Source organism: Juglans regia, chromosome 16 (assembly GCF_001411555.2).
Source record: "Juglans regia cultivar Chandler chromosome 16, Walnut 2.0, whole genome shotgun sequence".
Classification (NCBI taxonomy): domain Eukaryota; kingdom Viridiplantae; phylum Streptophyta; class Magnoliopsida; order Fagales; family Juglandaceae; genus Juglans; species Juglans regia.
The window spans coordinates 5,474,446-5,500,209 of NC_049916.1; the positions used below are offsets into that span (position 1 = coordinate 5,474,446).

At 36.7% G+C, this 25,764-nt stretch overlaps 1 protein-coding gene and 1 non-coding gene across 2 annotated transcripts; one reads left to right on the top strand and one right to left on the bottom strand.

The window, feature by feature from the left end:
- Positions 1-1,128: 1,128 nt before the first annotated feature.
- On the top strand, positions 1,129-1,235 carry LOC118344948. The gene has a single exon (XR_004798675.1). It is a non-coding gene; the product is annotated as a small nucleolar RNA R71 (small nucleolar RNA).
- Positions 1,236-19,316: 18,081 nt separating this feature from the next.
- LOC108980779 (benzyl alcohol O-benzoyltransferase-like) lies at positions 19,317-21,454 on the bottom strand. The gene is made up of 2 exons (XM_035686576.1): positions 20,875-21,454; positions 19,317-20,784 (listed from the first exon to the last, which is right to left on the bottom strand). Exons 1-2 carry the CDS (start codon positions 21,319-21,321, stop codon positions 19,846-19,848), a joined length of 1,386 nt encoding a protein of 461 aa, XP_035542469.1. The 5' UTR covers positions 21,322-21,454; the 3' UTR covers positions 19,317-19,845.
- Between the last annotated feature and the right edge of the window lie 4,310 nt (positions 21,455-25,764).

A 25,764-nucleotide genomic window follows, 5' to 3' on the forward strand; every position in this document is an offset into this window, starting at 1 on the left:
TTACAGTCTCATGCTCCTCTAACTTTCGCTTATTTGATAATATATCCTCCAAAAATTTTATATATTTAGGCATTTGCTCTAAAGTTTCAATGAGAGGAATATTAATATGCAGTTGCTTAAATATACTAAAAAATTTAGAGAACTGATTATCAATCTTATTTTTTCTTAATCTTTACGAAAAAAGAATTGGTGGATCATAAATTGAAGGAGAATAAGTTTCAGATATAAACTCCTTGAATTGCTTGGATTTTACAGCCCCTTTATTCTCCTTAGTCATTTAGCTTGCTGGTTGGTCACATCCCGCTCTGCTTCTTTCACCGCGTACTCGGTTTCCTTCTTCTCGATCTCTACATTTTCAGCAACTTCTACATCTCGCTCGGTATTTACCGTCTGGGACTGATCATATGTCCGCCCACTTCTCAATGTTATGGCTTTGACATGGTCCTTCAGATTGGTCATAGTGTTGCTCGATAAAGTCCCTATTGTCCTCTCGGTAAGCATGCTTGAGAGCTAATTGATTTCACCTCAAGATTGCAGATTGATGCCGAGTTCTTTTGGATCACCATATCAGTCTTTTACATATACAGCATAATCATATCCTCAAGTGCCGACTTCTTCTCTTGCTAAGGAAACTATTGAGGTGGTCTAACCGACTCTTGATTATTGCTCCATGAAAACTTAGGGTGATTTCTCCAAATAGGATTGAACATGTTTGATTAAGGATTGTTTTGATGTTGGAGATTGGACACGTATTCAGCTTATTCATGACTCTGTTGGACAAAAGGATTCCTCACTTGACAATCTAAACTTGAATGAATTCCTGCGCAATGATCACAAACAACATTAGTTTAAATAGTATTAACGTTCATCTTACCTAGTTGTTGTGAAAGATTTGCCATCTGCGCCTCCAGTGTGGTAATAGAATCAAGTTCAAAAACTCCAGCCATCTTTCTTGGCATTGCTCTTTCCGCAGACCATTGATATTTGTTGGATGCCTATTCTTCCAAAAGTTCATATGCGACTTCATGGGTCTTACTCATTAATGCTCCTCCCGTAGCCACATCAACCATAGATCAATTGGTGGGTCTCAAACCATTGTAAAATGTCTGTAGTTGAAGCCAAGCTAGGAGGTCGTGATGTGGACACTTGCACAATAAGTCCTTGTATCTCTCTCATGCCTCATATAATGATTCACTTTCAATTTGGGTGAATGTAATAATAGCATTCCTTAGCTTCACCGTCTCAACCGGAGGGAAATATTTTGCTAAGAATCTTTGTACCAACTCCTCCCAGGTAGTGATGATGCCAAGGTTAAAGAATTCAACCAAGTGTTTGCTTTTCCCTAAGTGAAAAAGGAAAAAGTCGCAATCGAATCACATCATCTGTCACTCTGTTGTGTTTAAAAGTATCACAAATTTCTAGAAAATTTACAATATGTACATTAGGATCCTCTTATGACAGCCACAAACTAGACGGTTTGTTGAATCATTTGAATGATGGTTGGCTTGATCTCGAAGTTATTAGCTTGTATAGCAAGCCGCCTTATACTAGATGTCGCCCCATTGATAGAGGACATAGCATAGTCTCTTAATGCCTTGTGCTCATAGTCCACCATATTAAATTTGGAGGCGGCGCCATCTTTCCTCTTCTCTTTATTGATCCGACGTAAGGTTCTTTTAATCTTGGGATCGAAAAGTGTATGCTCTAATGATTTAGATCGGGACATGCACTTCTGATTCCTAAAAAGAAAACCAAACTGAGATCTAATTTAAACCAATTTTTAAATAAAACAAAATTCAAAGTAGTAAAAATATAGCTAGTATTAATATCAATAACATATAATTATTCCCTGGCAATGGCGCCAAAATCTTATTCGCATAATATATTTGCAAATGTACATAATCATAACAAGTAGTAAAGTGTTTTGAATAAAATGGATATCGAACTTACATGAAATAATTATGCTAGTGAGTATTGAAATTGACTAAATTAATTACTATTTGGAAACCATAATTTGAAGAATGAATTATCTAAATTAAACTGAAGAAAAGAGTATTAAATTAAGATTTTAAAAATAATAAGAATATATTTAGAACATGTTATTTCACCTAGCAAATCTCACACAATTTATTCTTCATTATTATGGAATTCCAATTATCCCAAGTTGATGATAAAAATCTCTTAACTATTCAATACTTTCTCTCGAATAATACAAAAAATATCTCCAATTAATAACCTCATATCTCTATGTGAATTAACTAATTAGAGACTCATTATGTTCTTTGGATTTTTCATGAAAATCACACTAGTCGTGATAAAACATCTTTACTTTTGCTCAACTAATGGTGCCTAATCCTAGAACTCTAATCACATATCACCTCTTGGTCTCATTACGATTCAATAGATCGAACAATAGTTTGCTAGGAAATTGCAAGCATTAAGAACAATAAATAAACACTCAATTAAGGAAAATTTGAAAATAAAATAACTTAGAATATAAATTGTGTGTTCAATATTACGCTACATCAAAGCTCTAGAAAAGAAAATTAGTTCATAATGAAATTGAAAAGAAAAACAATATAACTGGTGTTTTTCGTTGGAGTCGGTTGATGAAGCATGTGGCTCTCGCCTCTGCCCTCCAGATCCCCCTTCTCGAAAGAAACTTAAATAATAAACTCTGGAATAATATTAGACTCTAAAAAGCTAAGACTAACTCTCCCATTCATCCCACAAGATGGGATTAAATAAATGTCAAAACTCAAATCTGGAAGCAATATAATTGCAACTACAATCTAGTGTAAAGATTTGGAAAAAAAGTTTATAAAGATAAATGTTCACAAAAAAGGAAATTATCCCAATAATAACGGAATTATCTAAAACGGAAGTTTTAGTGATATGCGGCTTGAATTGCATAGCTCGGGAGGATTTCATGGTCAGCAGATTGATTGCGGAACTCCGAAGAGTCCCACTGAATGGATATCATGTGTGCTGAATATAACTGCTGTGGAGGTCACAAACGAAAGAGAGTGGATGTCACAAAGATCAGACGGCCCTCCTCGCCTACCGCGTGGAAAGACTCCCGACTGGGATGAAAGACTCTTCTCGCATTTTCTAGTTGTAGCCCATAATGCCTTTTAGGTTGGTCTTTTAAGTTAGTCTGTTAGACTAGTCGCCCAATCTAACCGCCGGGAGCCTTGTTGCCAGGTCTTCGCGCCCAAAGGTAGAATATATTGGCGCCATGTCTTCTCGCGTAATTCTGGTCGTGAATTCTAGTCGCAAGTTTTGGTCGCGCCTTGTCTTTTGTACCTAAATGCTCTCCTTTCGTACTAAATCTTCTTATTCCTTCAAATCTAAGAAAATAAAAAGAGTATAGAAATAAAAATAAAATCAATAATATTGAAGGAAAAATGACACTTTTCATAAATAAAAGAGTAATAAAAATCACGCTTATCATTTTGAATCAAGGCACACTCACAATTATGAAGTCAATATGGAGTCACGCTGCATTTAAAGGTTCTGACAAAATGAACACTACGGGGACTTCAGATCTCATAACAACGAGCATGATCTACTCTTTGAACTCCTAGTATAAATAGTCGATCCCAAGTACGAGGATGCTCTATCGAATCTTTAAACTCTCTTACTTATTTACTACATTCAATGAACATTTACTGACTTTGGCATCAGAGGCTCCTCGGCCCGTAGGCTACTCTCTCAAAGTCACATACGTTCTTTTGTTTGCAGGGCCCGTTGTGAAGACCAGAGTTATTGGGACTTGGCCTAAGGGTGTGCGAAACACGACATCAACAGTGGCGCCGTCTGTGGGATCGAGTTAGATCTTGTGTGTCCTTCGTACATCTGAGGTAACCCATTCCAGGTAACTCAGAGGATCGCTGAATCGACTTGAGATAGGGAAGTAGAGCAAATGGAGGACCAGACGTGTAGGAACGAGAAAATTACGACAGAAGAAGGCCAAACAAGCGACAACAGAACGCAACAAGCGGTGGAGGAGGTCAACACTAAGCTTCCGATCCTCAATCACATGAAGGTTGCAAATGAGATTCGAGACAAACTAGAGCTTCTAAAGGCCAAGCCAATCGGGCTGCTAGAACTTATCCTCCTCCACCCAAGCCGGCCAGAAACCACAATGGCGATTGGAGGGGGGATGGCACAAGAAGCTCGAGATGCCATGTGACAACTTCTCGCTGAGCACATGGATGTGTTTGCTGGGAATCCTGGAGACATGCCTGGGATAGCACTTGAGATCATACACCACAGATTAAATCTAGACCCAAACATCCAAGGAGTGCAGTAGAAGCATCAGTGTAGAGAAGAACGCCGCTATAGCTAAAGAGGTGGATAGACTACTGAAGGTGGGGTTTATCTGGGAAGCCCATTACCCGAAGTGGTTGTCAAACATGGTGCTGGTTAAGAAGTCAAGCAGCAAATGGAGGATGTGCGTTGATTTCACAAACCTCAACAAAGCTTGCCCGAAGGACAACTTCTCGCTTCCTCGGATTGACCTCCTCATTGACTCTACGACGGGTCATCATATGCTCAGCTTCATGGACACCTATTCTGGGTACAGCCAAATCCGCATGAAGCCCGAAGACGAGGAGAAGACCTCGTTCATCACAGATCGAGGTCTATATTGCTACAAGGCAATGCCGTTTCGGCTAAAGAATACGAAGGCCACCTACCAATGGCTAGTCAATCGAATGTTCAAAGACCAAATAGGATGGAATATGGAAGTCTACATGGATGACCTATTGGTCAAAAGTGAGACCTTAAGACAACATCTAGATGACCTGAGGGAGGCTTTGATGGAGACCTTAAGACAACATCTAGATGACCTGAAGCTAAATCCGGCAAATTCACCTTTGGCTTCGGGTCGAGAAAATTCCTAGGGTTCATGGTGTCCGACCGAGGTATTGAAGCCAATCCTGAGAAGGTAGACGTTATCTTCAGTATGGCTCCATTGCGAAGCATAAACGAAGTGTAGAGGTTAGCTGGGTGAATTTCCGAGCTCGGCAGGTTTGTCTCAAGATCGATCGACAAATGCCTACTATTCTTCAAGGTCTTGCGAAAAGCGAAAATGTGGGACGACAAGTGTGACCAAGCATTCGGAGCCCTCAAGGAATACCTCACTAGCCCCCTTGTACTTAGCCAACCCAGGTGCGGGGAAATGCTTACTCTATACCTAGCCATCTCCCCTCAGGTAGCTTCCTCAGTACTGGTGCGTGAGGAAGAAGGGATCCAAAAGTCGGTATATTATCTCAACCGGGTGCACCAAGGAGCCAAAACCTGATAACCCAGCATAGAGCAGTTAGCCTTTGCATTAGTAGCAAGTTAGCCTTTGCATTAGTAGCAACCATACGGAAATTACGCCCCTACTTTCAAGTTCACCCTATGCGAGTGCTCACAGAGACTCCTCTGAAGAAGGTATTAGAACGGTCAGACGTTTCAGAATGCCTTATGAATTGGGTAGTGGAATTAAGTGAGTTCGATATTGAATACGCTCCTTTAACTGCCATGAAGGGGCTGGTATTGAAAAACTTCATCGCCGAGTTTACCGAATTCCCAACAGTGGGCTATGGTACGCGCCCTACAAAACCCTTGCAAGTATTCATTGACAGCTCATCCTGACACCCAAGGGGGAAGAGCACAATTACACCATTAAATTGGCTTTTAAGACAACGAACAATGAAGCAAAGTACAAAGCACTGCTCGTAGGATTACAGGTGGCCAGAGCCTTAGGAGCCGTCAAAATTGAAGTATGGGCCGACTCCCAAGTGATAGTGAACCAAGTATTGGGAGAGTTCGCTATCGAGAACAAGAAGTTAAGGAGATACCTCGCATTGGTAGGGGCAGAGCGGCTTCACTTCAAGTATTTCCAAATTCAGCAAATACTGAAGATGGAAAATCAGAAGGCAGACAAACTGGCACAAGCAACGTCTGGGCAGGAAGGCTTAACCTTGCCGGATAACATGGTGGTTAAGACAATAGAAGTGCCCTCTGTCGGGATTCAGGTCATGACAATACAACTTGGGATCCCAGACTGGGCAGCAAGTATAATCAAGTATTTTGAAATTGGTGAAATGCCTGAAGATAGGCAGGAGGCGAGAAAAATCAAGAATAGAGCAGCACACTGCACCATGATCAAGGGGGTCTTGTATCGGTGGGGTCACTTAGCTCCTCTCCTAAGATGTATCTCCCCGGAAAAAGCACAATACATGTTAGCAAAAATACATGAGGGAATCTGCAGGAACCATTCAGAAGGATAGACACTAGCTGGGAAAGTGACGAGAGTGGGTTACTACTGGTCCCAACCTCTCCGAGATGCTAAAAGCTACACTTGGAAGTGTCAAAGATGTCAAAAATAAGCCCAAATTGCCCATTGCCCGCCTAAGAAGCTGACGTTGATCACCTCACCTTGGTCGTTTGCCTAGGGCGGGGTCGATCTAGTCGGCTCCCTTCCCCCGAGAAAATTAGGGGTCAAATTTGTAGTGGTGGCAATCGACTACTTCACCAAATGGGCCGAGGCAGAAGCTTTAGCCACCATCACTGCAGGCAATATTACATTATTCATGTGGTCCGGCATCCTGCACACTATTATCTCGAATAAGGGGAGGCAATTCGACTCCGATCGCTACCAAAACTGGTGTCGAGACTTGGGGATCGAATTTCGATACTCGTCCCAGCGGCAGCCTCAGTCCAACGAAGAAGTCGAGGCAACTAACAAAACGCTGATGAGAATACTGAAGAAATGACTCAAGGACCGAAAAGGCGCATGGGCTGAGGAGCTCCCCACCGTGCTCTAGGCTTACCAAGTTACGGTAAAGACGCCAACTGGGGAGACCCCCCTTCACTCACCTACGGGCACGAGGCAATGCAACCGGTGGAAGTCAGACTTCCCTCATACAGAGTGCAGCACTTCAAACGAGAGTCTAATGATAGACGACTGGAGGAACAGCTGGACCTGCTGGAAGAGGTGCAACAAGAAGCAGAGATAAAGGTTGCGTCCGATAAAAGAAGGACTGAGAGGTATTTCAACAAGCGTATGCGGCCGAGAACATTCCAAGTAGGGGAACTGGTACTCAAAGAAACTGGAACGATGATGTGGGACGAGGGAAAAATAGGTCCCCGCTAGGAGGGTCCATACGTTCATTGCCACAAACCGACCAGGTTCCTATCACCTAAAAGATTCCCAAGGAAACGAGTTGCCACACCCATAGAATGCTGATCACATGCGAAAATATTATTGCTAAGCTTACTCTCTTGTCATAATTCCTATATTTTTATAAAAGTTGCAGAACGTAATCCAAATAAATTAAATGTGGCACACATCTTGGATTTCTGCTTCCTTTTCAAGGATAAAGTTATATTTGAAACCTCTGTATTGAATCTAAACCTTTGTTCCACAAACATTTATAAACAATTGAAACAATAAACAGTAACTCTCACGGAATAACCAAACATTTGGTTGCAATCGCAAAGCACAAGTACTGCAATAAAGTGAAAGTCTATGAGAAGATCAGGATATACCCATTCCAAAGAGCCAAACTGAAAGATGGCTCTCACTCACGAAACAAGCAATGGAAATGTAAAACCCATATTCTTGGTTCTTTTCACTTTTATTACTTCCTAATCATTTCGCTACAATTATAAACGTGCAAAGAACTACAGAAAAGTCTGTATTTACATAATGAAATTATAATTTTGGGGACCCTGGAAGAAAGGAAGATCAGTTTTCACATTGAGCATATAGAAATTCCAAACCCTAAATACTTAATATGAAGAAGAGAATGCAGAATAAAAAAAAAAAAAAAAACTTACATGAGTAGACTAGCACCCACCATAAGACATATATATCTTATTTTGTTGAGATTCTATTTGTCACCCGATCACCAGTTCTAAGTTTTTCTGAATGTAAATGCATATTTATTTCTATTGCATTGGATTAACCATTCGCAAATTTTTTGCTTACTATGAACATTATTTCTACAGATTTACAGATCTACTGTTCATCATTCATCCTTTATTTTACTACGTTTTTTTCTCTCTCCTCCTACTTGCTCTCTCTCACCCAACAGTTTTAATTGCAATATATATATATATATATATATAAATTAATAGTGGGTTTTAATTGCAAAATATATAAAAAGCTAATTTTAGGAAAAAAATCAATAATAATAAGAAATAAGATATTATTATTATTTTGCTAAAATATGCATAATCCAATGTGGGAGTCTTTCTGAAATAACAAAGGCAACGTAAAAAACATGTAATTTTGCATTTGCATTTGGCTATACCATTACCAATGCCCTTGTAGTATAATTGTTTTTAGATATTTTAAATTATTTTATTATTATTTATTAATATTTATAAATAGTTTACTGCTACTTTATTACTATTCTTGCTACTAGTTACAAATCATATGAGATATTCTTAGTATCCAAACAAAATCCTCGTTAGGTGACCAAGATAGATATGAAAAATCTATCAATAAAAATGAAATAATTTGTGAATAATAATAAAATCTCTTGACTTAAGATATTTTATTAAATTTTGGAAGAGGGAGAGAGAAACAATTGAATAAAATATTATATAGTGTTTGTATTTTAGGTAATGATTAGATAAAAATTTTGAAATTAGAAAATATTTATATTTTAGCGATATTTGAAAATGAGATGAGATAGAATGAGACTATATAAGTTCCCAAAAGAGGCGGTATTGACTATCTCGGTTTGAGTTTATAACTTTCAAAGGTGTTTTAAATAATTTAAATATTCTGGAAAAATAATATGTTTGATAAATTTATAAGATGTAATGTATGCACAAAAAAAAAATTAAAATTAACACCAAATTAAAGTTTGTGTTAGCTCTATCTTTTTTACCTATATAAAAACTATTGTAATAAAGTTTAAAAGCGTTTTAAACATGGACAATGCTAGGGTAACTACCAAATGTGCACACTAGCACATTAAACATTTTTTAAACATCCTTAACAATTAAGAAAAAAATAAAAAATATTTAAACTCACTAATAGTCAAATCCTTAACCACAAAGAAAAAATAAAAAAAAATAGAAAAAAATAAAAATATATGAGTGGGCATGTTTGGTGGCCATACTTGATAGCATGTTTGGTGGCGTGCATACTTGATAGTCATACTATCATTTTCCTTTAAACATATGTTTATAAAATAATAAATAGTTTTTAAATAATATAATTCTTTAATAAAGTTATACTATTAAAAGCTCTAATATAGATTAAAAAAAGAATCTAACATAAAAAGCATCATTTCTTATCATAATTTCAAACATGCACTTACGGGGCGTGCAAACGGATGCCTGGCACTTTTCATTGTCGGGATATAGGGCTAGGGTTGGGCATACCCGCCTTGGGCTTACTCTGTCCGCCCGGCCCAAGATTTTATATATATATATATATATATATATATATAAACATATTCTAAGTATAAAGCAACGTCCTTTTATACTCATGAATGAGTGTATTTAAATAAAAAAATCCTAATTTTCCTCTCTCTCTCTCTCCGTCGTTCTTACTCATCTCCTCGTGGTTGTGCCTTGCTCTTACTGTGTGTTTGACTGTTTGCAATTTCTTTGATTTGTTATTGGATGATAAATCGGTGGATTTTAGGGATGCTTTGTGGATTTGTTGTTTTTTTTTAATTTTTTTTTAATCTTTCTAGATTTTTCAATTTGTTTTTAGCCATGAGTGGGCAGGGTGGGGCAGATGCCCATGGGGATGAATTCGCTCCCTAGCATTCTGAAGGGGCACTTGCCCATAGGGGGCGGTGCTAGGGGATGGGGCCCAAACTGTCCCTCCTTTTGAGGGTGGGGAGAGGAATAGGGCCAACCCTTTCTGGGGCCCCTATTTAAAACTAAAATTAGATGTATTTTGCAAATAAAACTTACTGGCACACTGGACAATGAACGAATTAACTAGAACAAAAAAATTATTATTTATGTTTCATATGTAGATACGAATTCAATGTACCTATCATGAGTCATTTACAAAGTTTTTATGACATGATTATGATGTTTGGACATGAAAACTTTGAGTTTTTGTTTTGTTTTTTAATGAATTGTGAATAAATATAGTTGAGATGAAAGTTTTATAGATATATACAAGTGTGAGTAAGGGTGTAAATTGATCAGGTCTGGTCTGGGAGGATGACTTTCGGTCCATCATTTCCTTGGATCAAACCAGACCAATTACCCAAGTGGATCAGACCGGACCATTAGCTATTAGTTCGGTCCGGTCCGGCCCAATTATTTTGTTTCATTTTTTTTTTGCAAATAAATTAATAAAAATTATTTAAATTACCAAAATTAAAATTACGCGAATTATTAATGTGGATTATGTAACAAACTCATTAAAAAAAATATTTAACTATAATTATATTTGTGATATTGATAGTTAGTACTTACTAACTTAAACTTTACCCAATTACTTTAATTAAGTGTACATAGTAGAGTATGGATGAATATATTATGTATCTACATATATTATCATATGATTTATGATACATTATTAATTGATAACATATATTATTTAACATTTTATATGGTCAATGATAATTGATTAGATGAAAATTATATAGTTAACTTATATAACTATTATATAAAATAAAATAAAATATATACCATTCGGTCGGTTTCGATTTGGTCCGGTCTAAAAGTTGTAAATATAAATTCACAAAAATTGTATTTAAATATTTAAAATAAAAACTTATTTTATTGAAAATTTTGAAAATATTTCATATAATAATTTATATTTTATTGTAATATAATTACGAATAACTCACTTAAATTTTGCCTTAAGACTCAATTTATATTGAGCCGCCCCAGTTTGGACTCACCATGTAAAGAGTCGTCAATTAAACATATAATAGCCTAGTGGGGAAAATCACCTTACAATTACACCGCCAATTCCTCTCGGACGTGTCCAAGGGGAATTTCTTTTTATTGTTTTAACCCTTTATTCTGCTAAATCCCCTGGTCCTCTTTTGCCGCGAGTTGAGCGACCATCCACATTTCACCCACATGGCAATACGGCGTCAGTTACCTTTTTGCATTGAATGGCCCCCATTTGATTTCTGCGCCATGAACTCGTTTTATGCAGCCATTAATTTCACACATTGTATCAGCAAATATACTCTATAGCGGTTGCGATGATTAAGGGATTCTAGTACTTGGGAGGGACATGTGGTGATATGCAAAGTTATGGCACCTTAGGAGGTTAAACATCAACCCTGCCTATATGATGACCCTTTTCCACGTCGAAAAACCCATTACACTCACTCTGCCTTTCTTCTTTCTTCAGTTATTCCGTGACTCCTGCTCCTTGAGTTTGTAGTCCTTTCTTTGCTTTTCTTTTGCAGTTCCTTTGCATTTCCTTCCATCTTTCATGGCTTCAAAGAAAATCTTCATGTTCTATGGGACAAGTGGGATCTTCTGACGGTGCTTGTGCCACCGTTGGTTGTGGCAATTCCATCCTAGACGATTTTGTCGGGTATTCAGGTGACCTCTGCCGAACTAGATGAGTTGAGGATGACTTACTAGATGCCCTCCAAGGTGGAGCTTGTGGTGCCTTCCCCCACTCATGGAGCGGTGGATTTTGAGGGTTGTGGGTCTCCTGATGTAGCTTGTTCCTTGAAGCTTTGCGGCTTTATGATGTAACTTGTTCCTTGTAGGTCTGCGGCTTTATGATGTAACTTGTTCCTTGTAGTTCTCAGTGATTAATAAAATTAACTTTTGCTGATTATATCCAGATATGTGTTTTCCACATTCTTTCCATGGTATTTCTTTTCACTATTTCTTTTCTCCTTTTGCTTTAAAGGGTCGTCCTAGGTAGAGCTTGGTCATCAGGGTTCATCGCACAATGTTTCCTGCAATCCACCTTGCCAGTGCCCCGTCACAATTGACGACCCCGACAGTTGGCGGTCTTCCGGTTTGTGTTCTTTTTGGCCGTCTTCATTGTGTGTCCGTCTTTCCAAGGCTTCATAACTTCACCTACGATGTGGGCACTTTCCGTATTTTTCTTGTCATACCTGGGCTCTCTAGCCTATGCTGCATGATGCTTGTCATTGATGTTTTTCTTGACGCCCTATGTCACTGTTGTTTGTGCTAGCAGTGTCCTCGTTCTTTGCTCCATTATTCAGGCAGTCCTCGTTCTTTCCATAGTTGCTCGGCATTCCATGGGTGTGGCAGCTTGTTCCCTTGGGAGTCCCTGAGGCAATAGGAGCTTGGGGGCATAGCTTTCCTTCGTCGTGCGTTGTAGTTCCTGTTTCTTTGAGTACTAGGTCTCTGACTTTGAATGTTCTCGGCCGCACATTCTTGTTAAAGCACCTCTTGACCCTTCTTTTGTTGGTTGCGATCCTTATCTCGGCTTTTAGTCGGACTTCTTCTAGCAGATCTAGTTGTTCTTCTAGCCATTTATCATTGGACACTTACTTGAAGTGCTGAACTCTATGTGTAGGGATTCCGATCTCTACTGACAGCATCGCCTCGTGACCGTACGTGAGGGTGAAGGGAGTTTTCCGATTGGCATTTTTACCGTGACTTGGTAAGCCCATAGCATGACTGGAAGCTCCTCTGCCCATGCTCCCTTTTTGTCATCGAGTCACTTTTTGAGCATTCCCATCAGTGTCATGTTGATCGCCTCGACCTGCCAATTGGAGTGAGGATGTCCTGGGGACGAGTATCCAAACTCGACTCCCAATTCTCGGCACCAATTTCGATAATGGTTAGAGTTGAACTGTCTTTCGTTATCCGAGATGATGTTGTGTGGGATGTTGACCCTGCAAACTACTGACCTCCACAGGAACCACGTGATATTGCTTAGTGACCCACTTGCTGAAGTAGTCCACGACTACTACCACGAACTTGACTCCCCTTTCGCCCGATGGAAGCGGTCCAACCAAATCGATTTCCCACTGGGCAAACGGCCAAGATGATGTGATCCACATCAGCTTCTCAGGTGGGTAATGGGGAATTCTGGCGTATTCCTGGCACTTTTGACCTGACACTTCCGTGCATAATCCTTGGCGTCTTGCAAGTCTTAAGGCCAATAATAACCTTCTCTCATCACCTTTCCAGCTAGCTCTTGTCCACCCGAATGATTCCCGCAAATTCCCTCGTGTATTTTTGTTGTCACGTACTACGCTTCTTCTGGGAGTTGCACCTTAAAAGAGGCGCCGAGTGACCCCGCCGGTATAGGACTCCCTCGATCATTGAGTAGTGTGCCACTCTATTTTTTATCTTCCTTACCTCCTGTAGGTCTTCGAGTACCTGATTATGTTCCCTGCTCAATCTGGGGCTCCATGCCTTATCTTCATTACTTCCATTCCGACATTGGGTACTTCCACTGTCTTAGTCACCATATTTTCTGGCAAGGGGAGTTCTCCTGTCCGAACACGGCTTGTACCAACTTGTCCGCTTTCTGATTTTCTATTCTCGGCACTTGTTGAATCTGGAAGTATTTGAAGTGAGGGTGTTCAGCTTCTACCAATGCTAGATATCTCTTCAACTTCTCGCTCTTTGCAACAAACTCCCCTCGCACTTGATTCACCACCACTTGAGAATCAACCCATACTTCGATTTCAGTGGCTCCTAGAGCTCTGGCTACCTATAATCCTGAAAGCAGCGCTTCGTACTTTGCTTCGTTATTCGTTGTTTTGAATGTCAACTTAATGGCATAATTGTGCTCCTTTCCCTCGAATGCCACGATATGCATGCCCACTCCTCCTCCAGCTCGGCAAGACGAGTCGTCAATACTTGCCAGGGCTGTAGAGGACGTGCATCATTGTTCTCTGCTAGGAAACCATTGAATTCAGCAACAAAATTCGCTAATACCTGCCCCTTTATGGTGTTCATAGTGTGTAATCAACATCGAACTCACTTAGCTCCACTACCCAACTCATAAGTCGGCTTGAGGCATCTGGTCGTTGTAATATTTTCTTTAGAGGAGTCTCTATGAGGACTCGTACTGAGTGAGCTTGAAAGTATGGGCGCAGCTTCCGCGTAGTTACCACTAATGCAAAAGCTAACTTCTCTATACGGGGGTATCGGGCCTCGACTCCCCGATATGTTCGGCTAGTGTAGTAAACCGGCTTTTAGACCCCCCTCTTCATGTACCAATGCTGAAGAAGCCACTTGGGGAGAGACAACTAAGTACAGGGTCAACATTTCTTCGCACCGGGGTTGTGAGGTATTTCTTAAGGGCTTCGAATGCCTAATCTCACTCGTCATGCCATGTCTTTGCTTTCCGCAAGGCTTTGAAGAAAGGTAGGCATTTGTCGGTTGATCTCGAGATGAATATGTTGAGGGCGGCTACCCACTCAGCTAGCCTTTGTACTTCGTTTATACTTCGAGGTGGGGCTGATGGAAGTGGATCAATTGTAATAATAGGAAAATCCCGAGGTCATTTCCATAGGGACATGGGTGTTTCAAACACTTCAATGCCTCAAGAATTTAGTAATCAAAGTACAGAAAAAAAAAAGTTTAAAATCAGACAAGTGGAGAATTTGTTTTGATATGAAAGTGGTTATTGCATAATGAACTATTTACTGTCAATGAAATGTATGGTTGAGCCTGGAGGATTTCAGCTTCACAATCGTTGGAAAATTGAAGTAACTAGTAAAAATCAATGCTCAAGAAAGTAAAGCAATTAAAATAAAACAATTGTAATCATAAAAATATTCGAGATTTAAAAACAACAATTAATATAGAGATAATTTAACAAACACTTGGGTTGCGGGATATTACCTTCCTCTGATTCAACATTTCACACATATTTCTGGGTACCACTCATCAATTACTAACTCAATCAAGATGTTAATAATTTGAAAATTTGGAAATACACGTTCAGAGTTCTTTATACCAAAACTTAGAAAATTCCTCATTGTAGTTACAACGAGATTTCACTTTAACATTCGACTGAAAGAAACCTTGATTACTTCAAGGTTTTGTTGTGCCTTATGTCAACAACAAAACAAAAGCAAGAAAATCTTTCAAACTCTTAAATTTTAGAATCTAATTCTCAACAACAGGAAGCATAGAATATTTACAAAAATCCAGAAAAAATTGAGGACAAAATGATGTTTTTACCGTAACGCAAGCTTTAGATTTAGCCGATCTTCCCCTTTTTGAATGTGAAAGATCGTCACAAGAAAAAAGAAATGTTTTGAATTTCATATCGTACCGGCCGATACATTCAAAATATACCGTTTATGTGGCGTAGCCGGTACAAAGAAGGGTATAGTTTCGTATCGGTCAGAATTTCAGCCTTTTCGGCCTGTACTGGCCGATATTTCGGCCTTTACTTGTTTTTTTTTTTTTTTCGTTTCTTCAAACTACAAGCTCATTTTTTAACTCTCCAATTCAAACCAGACTATCTATAATTTATATATATTTATATATATACTATTATTTTGGAATATAATTTTTATATATAATTTATTTATATATTGACTATTTCGAAATGGTATCCGAAACGGTCAATGGTACGATATTCAAAACATTGAGAAAAACCCTAAAATCTTTTGATGATTTGCTACAGAAAATAAAAACAGAGAAACAAACTTTTGCTCCAAATCGACACACCCTCTTTGGTATTTCTGCCCCTTTTTATACCCATTTACAGCTTCTCTTTCGCTCTTTGTGCCACTGATTCTCCTTCCTCCAGCATGCTCCCGTAACCGTTTTGCCCCTTTCCTTGCTTTCTTTCTTCTCGATGGTTGTGTCTGAAGCTTTCCTTTTTTTCTTTTTCTTCTTATTGGGTCAACTTACTTGGGCCTTACTCCTGCAGTGTATACCCTTAGTTAGTTTAGATTTTATTCAAGCCCAATAACCTGAGCCCATGTTCATTCTTTTAAGGAGTAAATAGTCATTTCACATGCCCTAGGACTCGATACCACATTATGTTTGATGAATACTGTTTTCAACAAACAAAGCTTACTTAACTAGTGTACTAAGAGTATTAATAACAACATAATTGTTCGTTTATTAGGGTCCATGCTAAGGATGGTCTCCACCTTCTCAGGATTGGCCTCGATACCCTGCTCAAACACCATGAACACAAGAACTTTCTCGGTCCGACACCAAAAGCGCATTTTGCCAGATTCAGCTTCATTTGGTACTAGCGTAGTATTGCAAAAGCCTTCCTTAAGTCGTCTAAGTGTTAATCTAAGGTTCTAATTTTGACCAACAGGTCATCCACGTAGATCTTCATATTCTTTCCTATATGGTTTTTGAACATGTAATTGACCAGCTGCTAGTAGGTGGGCCCCACATTCTTAAGACTGAAGGGCATCGCCATATAGCAGTACTGGCCTCAGTTCATGATGAACCAAGTTTTCTCTTCGTCTTTGGGGTTCATACGGATTTGGTTATACCAAGGGATAACATTTATCCAAACAGACTGACACAAACTTAAACCGTCCCTTTTCCAACACTAAATGTACTGACACAAATAAATCCATCAACCAATTCAATTTCCCAAGATTCAAACAAAAAAGACCAATATGTCCTTATAATACACAGATGAAATACACGATAGGCACTTAAGAAAAGGATAAAAGCGGTATAATAAAAAAAAAGAAAAAAACGGATGAACAAAAATTACTATTCATCAGATAAGTGATTGACGCTTTTTATCATAGAATATATAGAATATATATATATATATAGGGGTGTAAATTTAAACCGGGAAACCGGAAAACCGGACCGGACCGGACCGAACCGGACCGGTTGGTCCGGTTTTGAACCGGTCCGGTCCGGAACCGGTTCCTATTTTATGAAAACCGGCCGGTTCCGGTCCGGTTCCGGTTCCGTAGTTTTTGGGACCGGACCGGACCGGTTAGAAAAAAAAATATAAAAATTAATTTATATATTATACAAAATATTTATATATATAATATATAATTATATGTTAAATTTTTATATATAATATATATAATTATATATCATATATGAAAAAATTTTATATTATAATTTATAAATAATAACATAAAATGTTAATCTTAAATATGAACATTTGTAATTTATTTGATCATATGTTATTAATATAATTATATATAAGATAATGTTGTTATAATTTATAAAATAAAAGTTTAATCTTAAAGATAAAAATTTAATTGATCATATGCTTTAAGCATAATATATATATTAAATTTTTAATAATATTTTATAATAAGAATTAACACTTTATTATATGTTTTTTACATTTAAAAAAAACCGGAAAACCGGACCGGACCGGACCGGAAACCGGTAAAACCGGAAGTACCGGTTTAGGAGGGTAATCGGGGCGTAATCGGTTTTGAAAAATACAAAACCGGTACATACCGGTTCGGTCCTAGATTTTGTCCAAAACCGGACCGGACCGGACCGGTTACACCCCTATATATATATATAGAGAGAGAGAGAGAGAGAGAGAGAGAGAGAGAGAGAGAGAGTTATTGTTTATGCATTGTACACTATAAACACAGGAGTAATACTAAGAAGCAGCGTTGCACTGCACTCCTATTAGTTTTTTTTTTTTTTTGTGGTCATTTTCCCATTTCTCCATCCACGTCTCCCTATCCTCGAAAGCTCTTCACTATCTTAGCCGATTTGGATTAAAATATGAGTTGAGATCGACTCATCTCACTATTATTCACAAATTTTAACTTACAAATCTCACTACTATTTAAAAACTATATTAACTAATCTTATCTCACAATCCAAACGGGGCTATCTCTCTCTCTCTCTCCTCGAGATTCAGGTTGGGTGATTTTTTTTCCATAGAGAAAGGAGCACGACCAGAAGAAAGCTGGGGGCTACAATTCGTGATGTGACATCCAAACCATATTCGCCACGTCATAGTGTACGGTGTAGAACAATTAGACCAACTGTTGAATATAATTTCTCATTAACACAAACAGTGAACAATAATTATGTCTTGTAGTACTTTTTTTCTTATACTATTCCCATGAGTTTAACATTACAGCTTTGGATTGAAGTTCATTAGTACCCAATTTCAAAAGAAGAATTCTATTGATAAGTTCAGGTTGATAACATATTTAATAAGAGAAATAATATTTGTAATAGTAAGTAAGTCTTGGGCACTTTTAAAAAAAGTAAATAAATTTGAGACCTATGTGGAAAAATTAGTTTTTAATAATAGATTCCATTTAAAAAAAAAAAAAAAAGGAGTACGCGAAACTGTCACACTTTAAGACTATATCTAAAATCACTTCCATAAATACTTATATGCATAATTTAATTTAAAAAAAATAGAAAATAAATTGTTATATGAATTTGAGTTCATATGATATTAAAATAGAATGATTGATATAAAAAATAAAAAAAATTATATTTGCAATTATAGAATACATAAGTGCTGAGTATTTTAAAAAAGATATAGATAAAAATAAAATTTACATTAAAAAAATAATTTTTTAACTATTATTTTTTTCAAAAGATACACGTTTCACAACCCACAACTATACTAGTATTACTGAGAAAATTTTTATTTATTATTCATATAACATATTCTATATATAATTTTTTATTTTTTAATAATTATATAGTGTTGGAATGATGAATAAAAAAATTTAATTAATTTAGTAAAATTAAAAATAAAATATAAAAAATAAATAAAAATAATTATAATATATATACTTGGATTATGGAATTGCAAATACGTAGGTTAATTCATAACCATTATACCATGATTGGTGGGACATCCATGAGAAAAGTAGGTGCATAGCTTAATAACAATGGACAAAATACAAAGGACGTAATTATTGACTTGAAAAATAATTCGACCATTTTGGATAGAAAAAAGTTTTCTTCAACGAATCAACCGACCGGTCCGTGCAAGTATGCAACCGGGGGTAATCTTCACACTAATTAAATAAAATGGTATGTTTTAATTGAACAACAGGTGATGAGACGAAGGACGCGATGGTCTTTTCCTGCGTTTCATTTAAATCTTATTTAGATAATAAGATGATATGAGATGATTTTAAATAAAAATTAAAAATTAAATAAAATATTATTTTTTAATATTATTAAAATAATATTTTTTAATATTATTATTAATTTGAGATTTTAAAAAATTAAATTTTAATTTAAAAAAATTAAATTATTTATTATATTTTATATAAAAATTTAAAAAATTATAATAATCATAAAATAAGATAAGATGAGTTGAAGTGATGATTTAATCCAAAATGCAAAGAAAAAAGGTAAAACTCTAAAATGATATATACCACTCAAAAATTAAGACTTACCACACATGGGTTTGGGAGAACAAAAATTGAAATGCTTCATAACATACTGTTAATCAATCTAAATGATTTTTATTCGGAATGTTTCTTTTCACTCTGTTTCAGTCCGAAAGCTTTCGAAATGGATTTGGCATTTTTCAGACTTTTGGTTTTAGTCCGATCATGAATCAAGTCATGCAGTCCTTTCTTCCTTCTGGCTTTCAGTCCTTCTTTCTTCATTCCTTATGAGTTTTACTCCGGTGTACAAAGTCACACAATCTTTCTTTCTTCCTTTTGGATTTCAGTCCTTCTTCCTTTCTTCTGAATTCCAGTACGATGGTTTCTCGGTTTCTCGATTTTCATTTCGTTCCGTCGATATTGTCGCCTTTTTGTATTTGTAATTTTATATGATTTAAAAAAAAAAATCGTACCTACTTTCGGCATGTATTCTCGGTAAAGACTAGGATTTTCATGATGAAATGGGGAATGCTACACAAGAAATTTTGAATTTCACCTTTTATTCGAACGACTGGACTTCCGACGGCCGTACGTTGATCATGAGTTGGGTTTACAGTTTAGACGCAGTAAAAGTGGATTTCTTGCCACTCTCGGGCATGTTTTTCAGAAAGAAATCCAACTCCTTGACCAATATTTCCATTGCTGGGGCTGGCAAGCAAACTCCCACGGCTATCCCTTCCTCTCCCTCACTGTTCTTACAAGGAATATAGAAGCTCCCCGTTCTAGGAATACTTCTTATAAAACATTCGGCTGGTCCACCATAAGCTGGCTTGCCCCACCCAAAGTCCACCTTTCCAAACCCGGCACGTGTCACATCCGACACAACGAATGAGCCCACCACCGTTAGGAATGGCCTGCCTCTGATCACCATTAGATCTGCCACCGACCGCATATACTCCTCGTTCACTTCTTTTTTTGCCTTCCTTACCAATTCCAAAGCATAACCCAAATTAGTGTTCTCGCAGAGCTTTCCGGCAGTCGTGACTGCTGCTGGGAACGCAAAAACGTTGCCGTAGTAACCGCTCGGTAACGGAGGATTGAACTTGCCACGCGCGCTGACGAGGGACATCATGCGCACCTCCTTGTTGCGGTCGAACTGGAGTGCGATGGTGCGGCATCGCCAAAGGCATGCCATGATCACCTCAAAGGTGGTGGACTGGCTCAGGTGATGCGGCACAAACCTACGGATGGCAGACACCTCGGTACGGCCGAAAAAGAAGGAGCGGCAAGCCATGTCCTCGAGCGGGGTGATGGTGCCAGTACCCTTGGTGTCGATCACCTCGTCGTACTCGCGGTGCGTGCATGTCAAGCATGTTGGGTCCCTCGCATTTAAGAGATGTCTCTGCCATACGGGTAAGACGGAAGGGGCGCGCTGTCCTCGCGCCACCTCGCCCACGGCTGTCATGAACTGGACCAGACCAGCGGCATCGCTCATCGTGTGGTTGAGGCGTAGTGCGAAGATGAACCCGCCGCATTTGAGCCGCGTCACCTGCTAGCAAGTCATGAAGATGCCAAGACATGATCAACTTTAGGGGGGGAAAACTAAAAAAATTCACGAGTTCCTTAGCAGAATCCCTACCTGAATAAGCAGTAATGGGCAATGAAGAACCCCTCCAGAGCCTGGAAGGTCAAAAAGAAGCTCCTCCAAGCACGGGAATGGAGGTCGAAGAGCATCACCAAACTGCTCAAGTGTAAAATCGGCATCTGCCTCGATGAATACGACACCCTCACTAGTGCATTCTACTACAAGTTTCCTTCCAGGCCATTCTCTAAGCCTACCTGCAAATGGGTAGTAAAACACAAGTGCTTGAGCAAGTGCCTCTCTGATGACTTTCACAGGGTCTCTCCCTTGCATCGAGGGATCGTGTCTATAAAATTGTATCACCGGGACATGAAATCGGAAAGCCTCTTGATCGTCGATATCAGAAAGCTGTTTGAACTCGTGGGGTGTGGGCTTAGCTGGAGCAATTAACTCGGGCTTGCACCTTCGTACTGTGAATACCAGAGACTGACTTGGTGCTGCCATGGCAAGAAAATGGTTCTTTGAAAGTTGGGGAAAGTTTGGTTTTTTAAGACTCTGTAATACGTGCACTGATCCGCGCGATAAATCGTTCTTCGAAGTTGCTATTTACTTGTCGGCAATTATGTATCACGAAAAAATAGTTACAAAATAAACGTGCATGATTTGTGTTTGAAAAATTTTACACGTTATCCTCACATCACATATATACATTATTTTTTCTATTTTTTTCTCTTACAAAATTAGTAATATATAGATGATAAATAGAAGAACCTAATTAGTTTTAAAATAATAAAACAAAAACAAATTACAAAAATTAAAAAAACAAATTACAAAAATTAAAAATAAGTATAACGTGTAGTGTGTAAAGATGATGAGTATCAAAAACCCGTATTTCATATGAAAGATAATCAGCATGACGGCTACCTAGGGCTGAGCAACTTCAAGTCTGCCTTTGTCGGAGGTCGAATCTGACCTCCAAATTTGACTTGTCAGAGCAGAGTTATATTTTAGACTTTTTTTTTTTTTTAACTTTTTTTAATTTCATATTTAGCCCATTTTTTAAAAAAGAATTTTCGTGTTAGCTTTCAAATTTCAATTTTTTCAAAATATACAATAAATAATAAATAATTCAGTAATTAGTAATTCATATATAATATATATTGCATGCATTCTAGCTGTAAAAAAATTACAAGCTAAAAATAAATAATATCCATCATTTACAACCATAATCATCCTCATCCAAATCGTCCATCATTAACGCCCAAAATCAACTACATCCAAAATTATCTACACCCACCATGATAATATTTCTTTTTGACTATTACAATAAACATTTTTTAAGTTCCATTTCGACAAGAAAAAAAACTCAACAACAACAACAAAATAAGTTTTTTTGCCAACAAGTTTCCAACAACGGTATATGCTTCCAACAAATAAAGGAAAATAAATTAAATATTTCAAGTGACATTCCAACAATCAAGTTGTACCTTAAAATAAAAAAAGATGACAAGATTTCCGATTAAAAATAATAATAAATATAATTAAATGATAGAAATATGATCAGTAGTACAACTTCAAGAGAAAAGAGAAATATGGTCCAGGACCAGGCAGAGTAAATGATAGAAAGTATAATAATCATCCGTGGGACCAAACTCTCGATCAATTACTTTCAAGGAGCAGCACGTTGAAAACGTCGAAATTAAAGCTGGCCTGGAGGTCCTTTTGTAGTACTGTGGCATAGTTCTTGCAAGTATCACGTTGATCATGATTAAAGCTGGCCTGGAGGTCCTAGCTAGATCTATCTAAACGATGCATGCACCAGCACGAATTATTAACGTCCTTTTATACTGTGGCATAGTTCTTGCAAGTATCACGGTGGTAAGTATGAAGAAAATTAGGATAATATATCATGATAAGTGTCAATTAATGACCACCACATTTCATGATGTGATCTTTATACTCATTCATCTTGATGCTTAACACTACAACAAAATTTATCTTTTGTGGTAGAAAACATCGTCATAAAAAATTATCAAAATGTCATTAAAAATATTTGGTGTGATTATTAACTTCATGCTTGATCATGATAGTTGGTTCAAATGAACAAGTAAATACTTAATGAATATATATATATATATAGTATATAAGTAATGATCAACAAAAACTGTCTCCGTACATGATTGAAACAGTTGCAGCTAATTATACCCAATCTCTTAATAACGTCAGGTTATATATAATTAGGGGTGATAAACGGACCGAACGGACCGACCGTTTCAGTCCGGACCGGACCGAGACTTAGACCGGTCCGGTTCGGTCCATATTTTAGAGGACCAAAAACATTCGGTCCGGTCCACTGTCCATGGTTTTTTCGGACCGGACCGGACCGAATGAAAAATAAAAAAAATATTTTTTATATATAATAATTGTACAATTAACAATATAAAATTTTAAATATATTATTAATACTTGTTAATATTCTATAATATTTTATATATATTTTCATCTAACCTATCACTATTAACAATATAAAATTTTAAATATACTATTAACACTTGTTAATATTCTATGAATTAATAAATATATAATATCAATTAGTTAATTATATAGTAATTATATAAATTAATAATATAATTTTCATTTAATTTATTATCATTGACCATATAAAATATTTTTTTATTGAGTTTGTTACATAATCCACATTAATAAGTCACTTAATTTAATTTAGTATTTTAAATAAATTTTTTTATTAATTATTTAAAAATTAAAAAAAAAAAGGCCGGACCGATTGGACCGGACAGGACCGATAGCTATTGGTCCGGTCCGGTCCCTTTGGGTGTTCGGTCCAGTCTGGTCCGGAAAAATGATGGATCGAAAATTTTCGATCTATCGCCGAACCGGACCGGACCGTTTGCAGCCCTATATATAATAACGTATGAATAAATCTCTTATGATAATAACGTGAGAAACAGTTACAGCTAAAACAGATTATAATAACGTCATATCTCTTAAGATAATACACATTAATCTCAGTTTACAAGAAGCTGGAACCAAAAAATAGAAAGTAATGTTAAGGAAAAATAAAGAAAAGCTTTAAACTTAACCAGAATCAAATGTCAATGGTTATTACAATCATCCGTAACATTGAAATCTCGCATCTATTGATACACTACTATTCAGTAACTTTAACTCATAAATCTCACTACTATTCACAACTCATCTCATTACTATTCACAATCCATCTCAACTCATCTCAATTCATCTCAAATCATCTTCGAATCCAAACGTCTCCTAAATTATTCTTCATACACACAGGAATAGTTACAAAATTCAACAAGCCAACCACCATATTAAATGGACCAACCAGTTAGGTACAGAAATCTATCCTCAATGGACCACCAACTAGCTAGGTACAGAAATTATGGCCACAAGTCAAGCATTATTACCTCATGGACCACCCTGATTGGACATAGGAATAATATTTGTACGACGTTTTATATTCATGATTTAAGAATTAGAACACGACACACAAATAAAATAGTACAAAAATAAAACAGCCTCACATGTTTAGATTAGTCGTTCAAAACAACCCCATGTACAAAAACATTCTAAAAAACACAACACATATATATTAACTCAAATTGGGACCGTACGTTCTAAGATTATAATAACCATAATTGGGGCTGTTTTAGTAATTTAATTTAAGTTTAATATATAAATTCAAAATTGCCCCAAATTTTGCATCATATTATATATTATATAAACAGCCCCAAACCACACAACACAAACAAAAACAGCTCCAAAAACAAGTATAATAATCACACTGATGGTGGCGTTAGGGCAATTTTAGTTTTTCATCTCATTATTTGGATAAACCAAACATATAACAGTCAAATACTTTATACAAAATCTATTTTATGTTTTACATAAGCCTTTTAATTAACATATAAATAAATTAATATTAATAAATATCTCAATCCTGCGATCAATAATTAAAAAATACAGCTGAAGTGGTGATTCAATACATGTACTAAAATGCCACAACAAACAAAAGGTCCAACGTCAGTTTTGAAACAATGAGTACTCTACCTCGTGAGCAATCTCGTTTACCCTTGAAAATATTATTGTCAAAAGGGAAGAAAAATATAACAAAAAAAAAAAAAAAATTAAAGAATCACCTGAATTAGGTCACTTAGAGCCAAAATTAGGGCAACAAATAATGGTTTCTTGTATGATTTTCGTTTATGAAATTAAGAATATCAGTTACACACACACATATATTATCTCCAAGTTTTTTTTACTCAAAGTGATTAAGGTCTTGTTTATTTTCACAATTCATCTTATCTCATCGCATCTCATCATTATAATTTTTTTAAATTCTCACACAATATAAAATAAATAATTCAACTTTTTCAAATTTCAAAACAAAAATAATATTAAAAAAATATTCTAACAATATTTTATTCAACTTTTAATTTTAATCTCAACTCATCCATGAAAACAAACAAGACATAGACATGGATATATAACGTATAGTTTTTGTGGGTTTTAAGACCAAGTCCTTGTACTGAATCTTTTTTAATTTTTATTATATGAAGGGTCCACTACAGAGCAACAATCGATGTTCGTGGATGTGACACAGAAAGCATTTCAAGCAACATAAGAGGGTTTTATGTCTTTAGTTACCAAAAAATGGCCATTGAAGCCACAAATTGCGCAACAAAATATAAAGCATACCAACAAGCATATGAGAATCCACAATTGTGAGAAGCCAAATGTCTTCAAAATCCAACACACTACAACAAAATTGACTTTTAGAGACAATTATTTAGAGACGAACTAAATTTCATCCCTAAAAGTCATTTTTTGGGACGAAATTTAAATTTCGTCTCAAAAAATTGATGACTTTACAAAACCGTTCTACCGGATAAACATTCGAATAGCATTTTC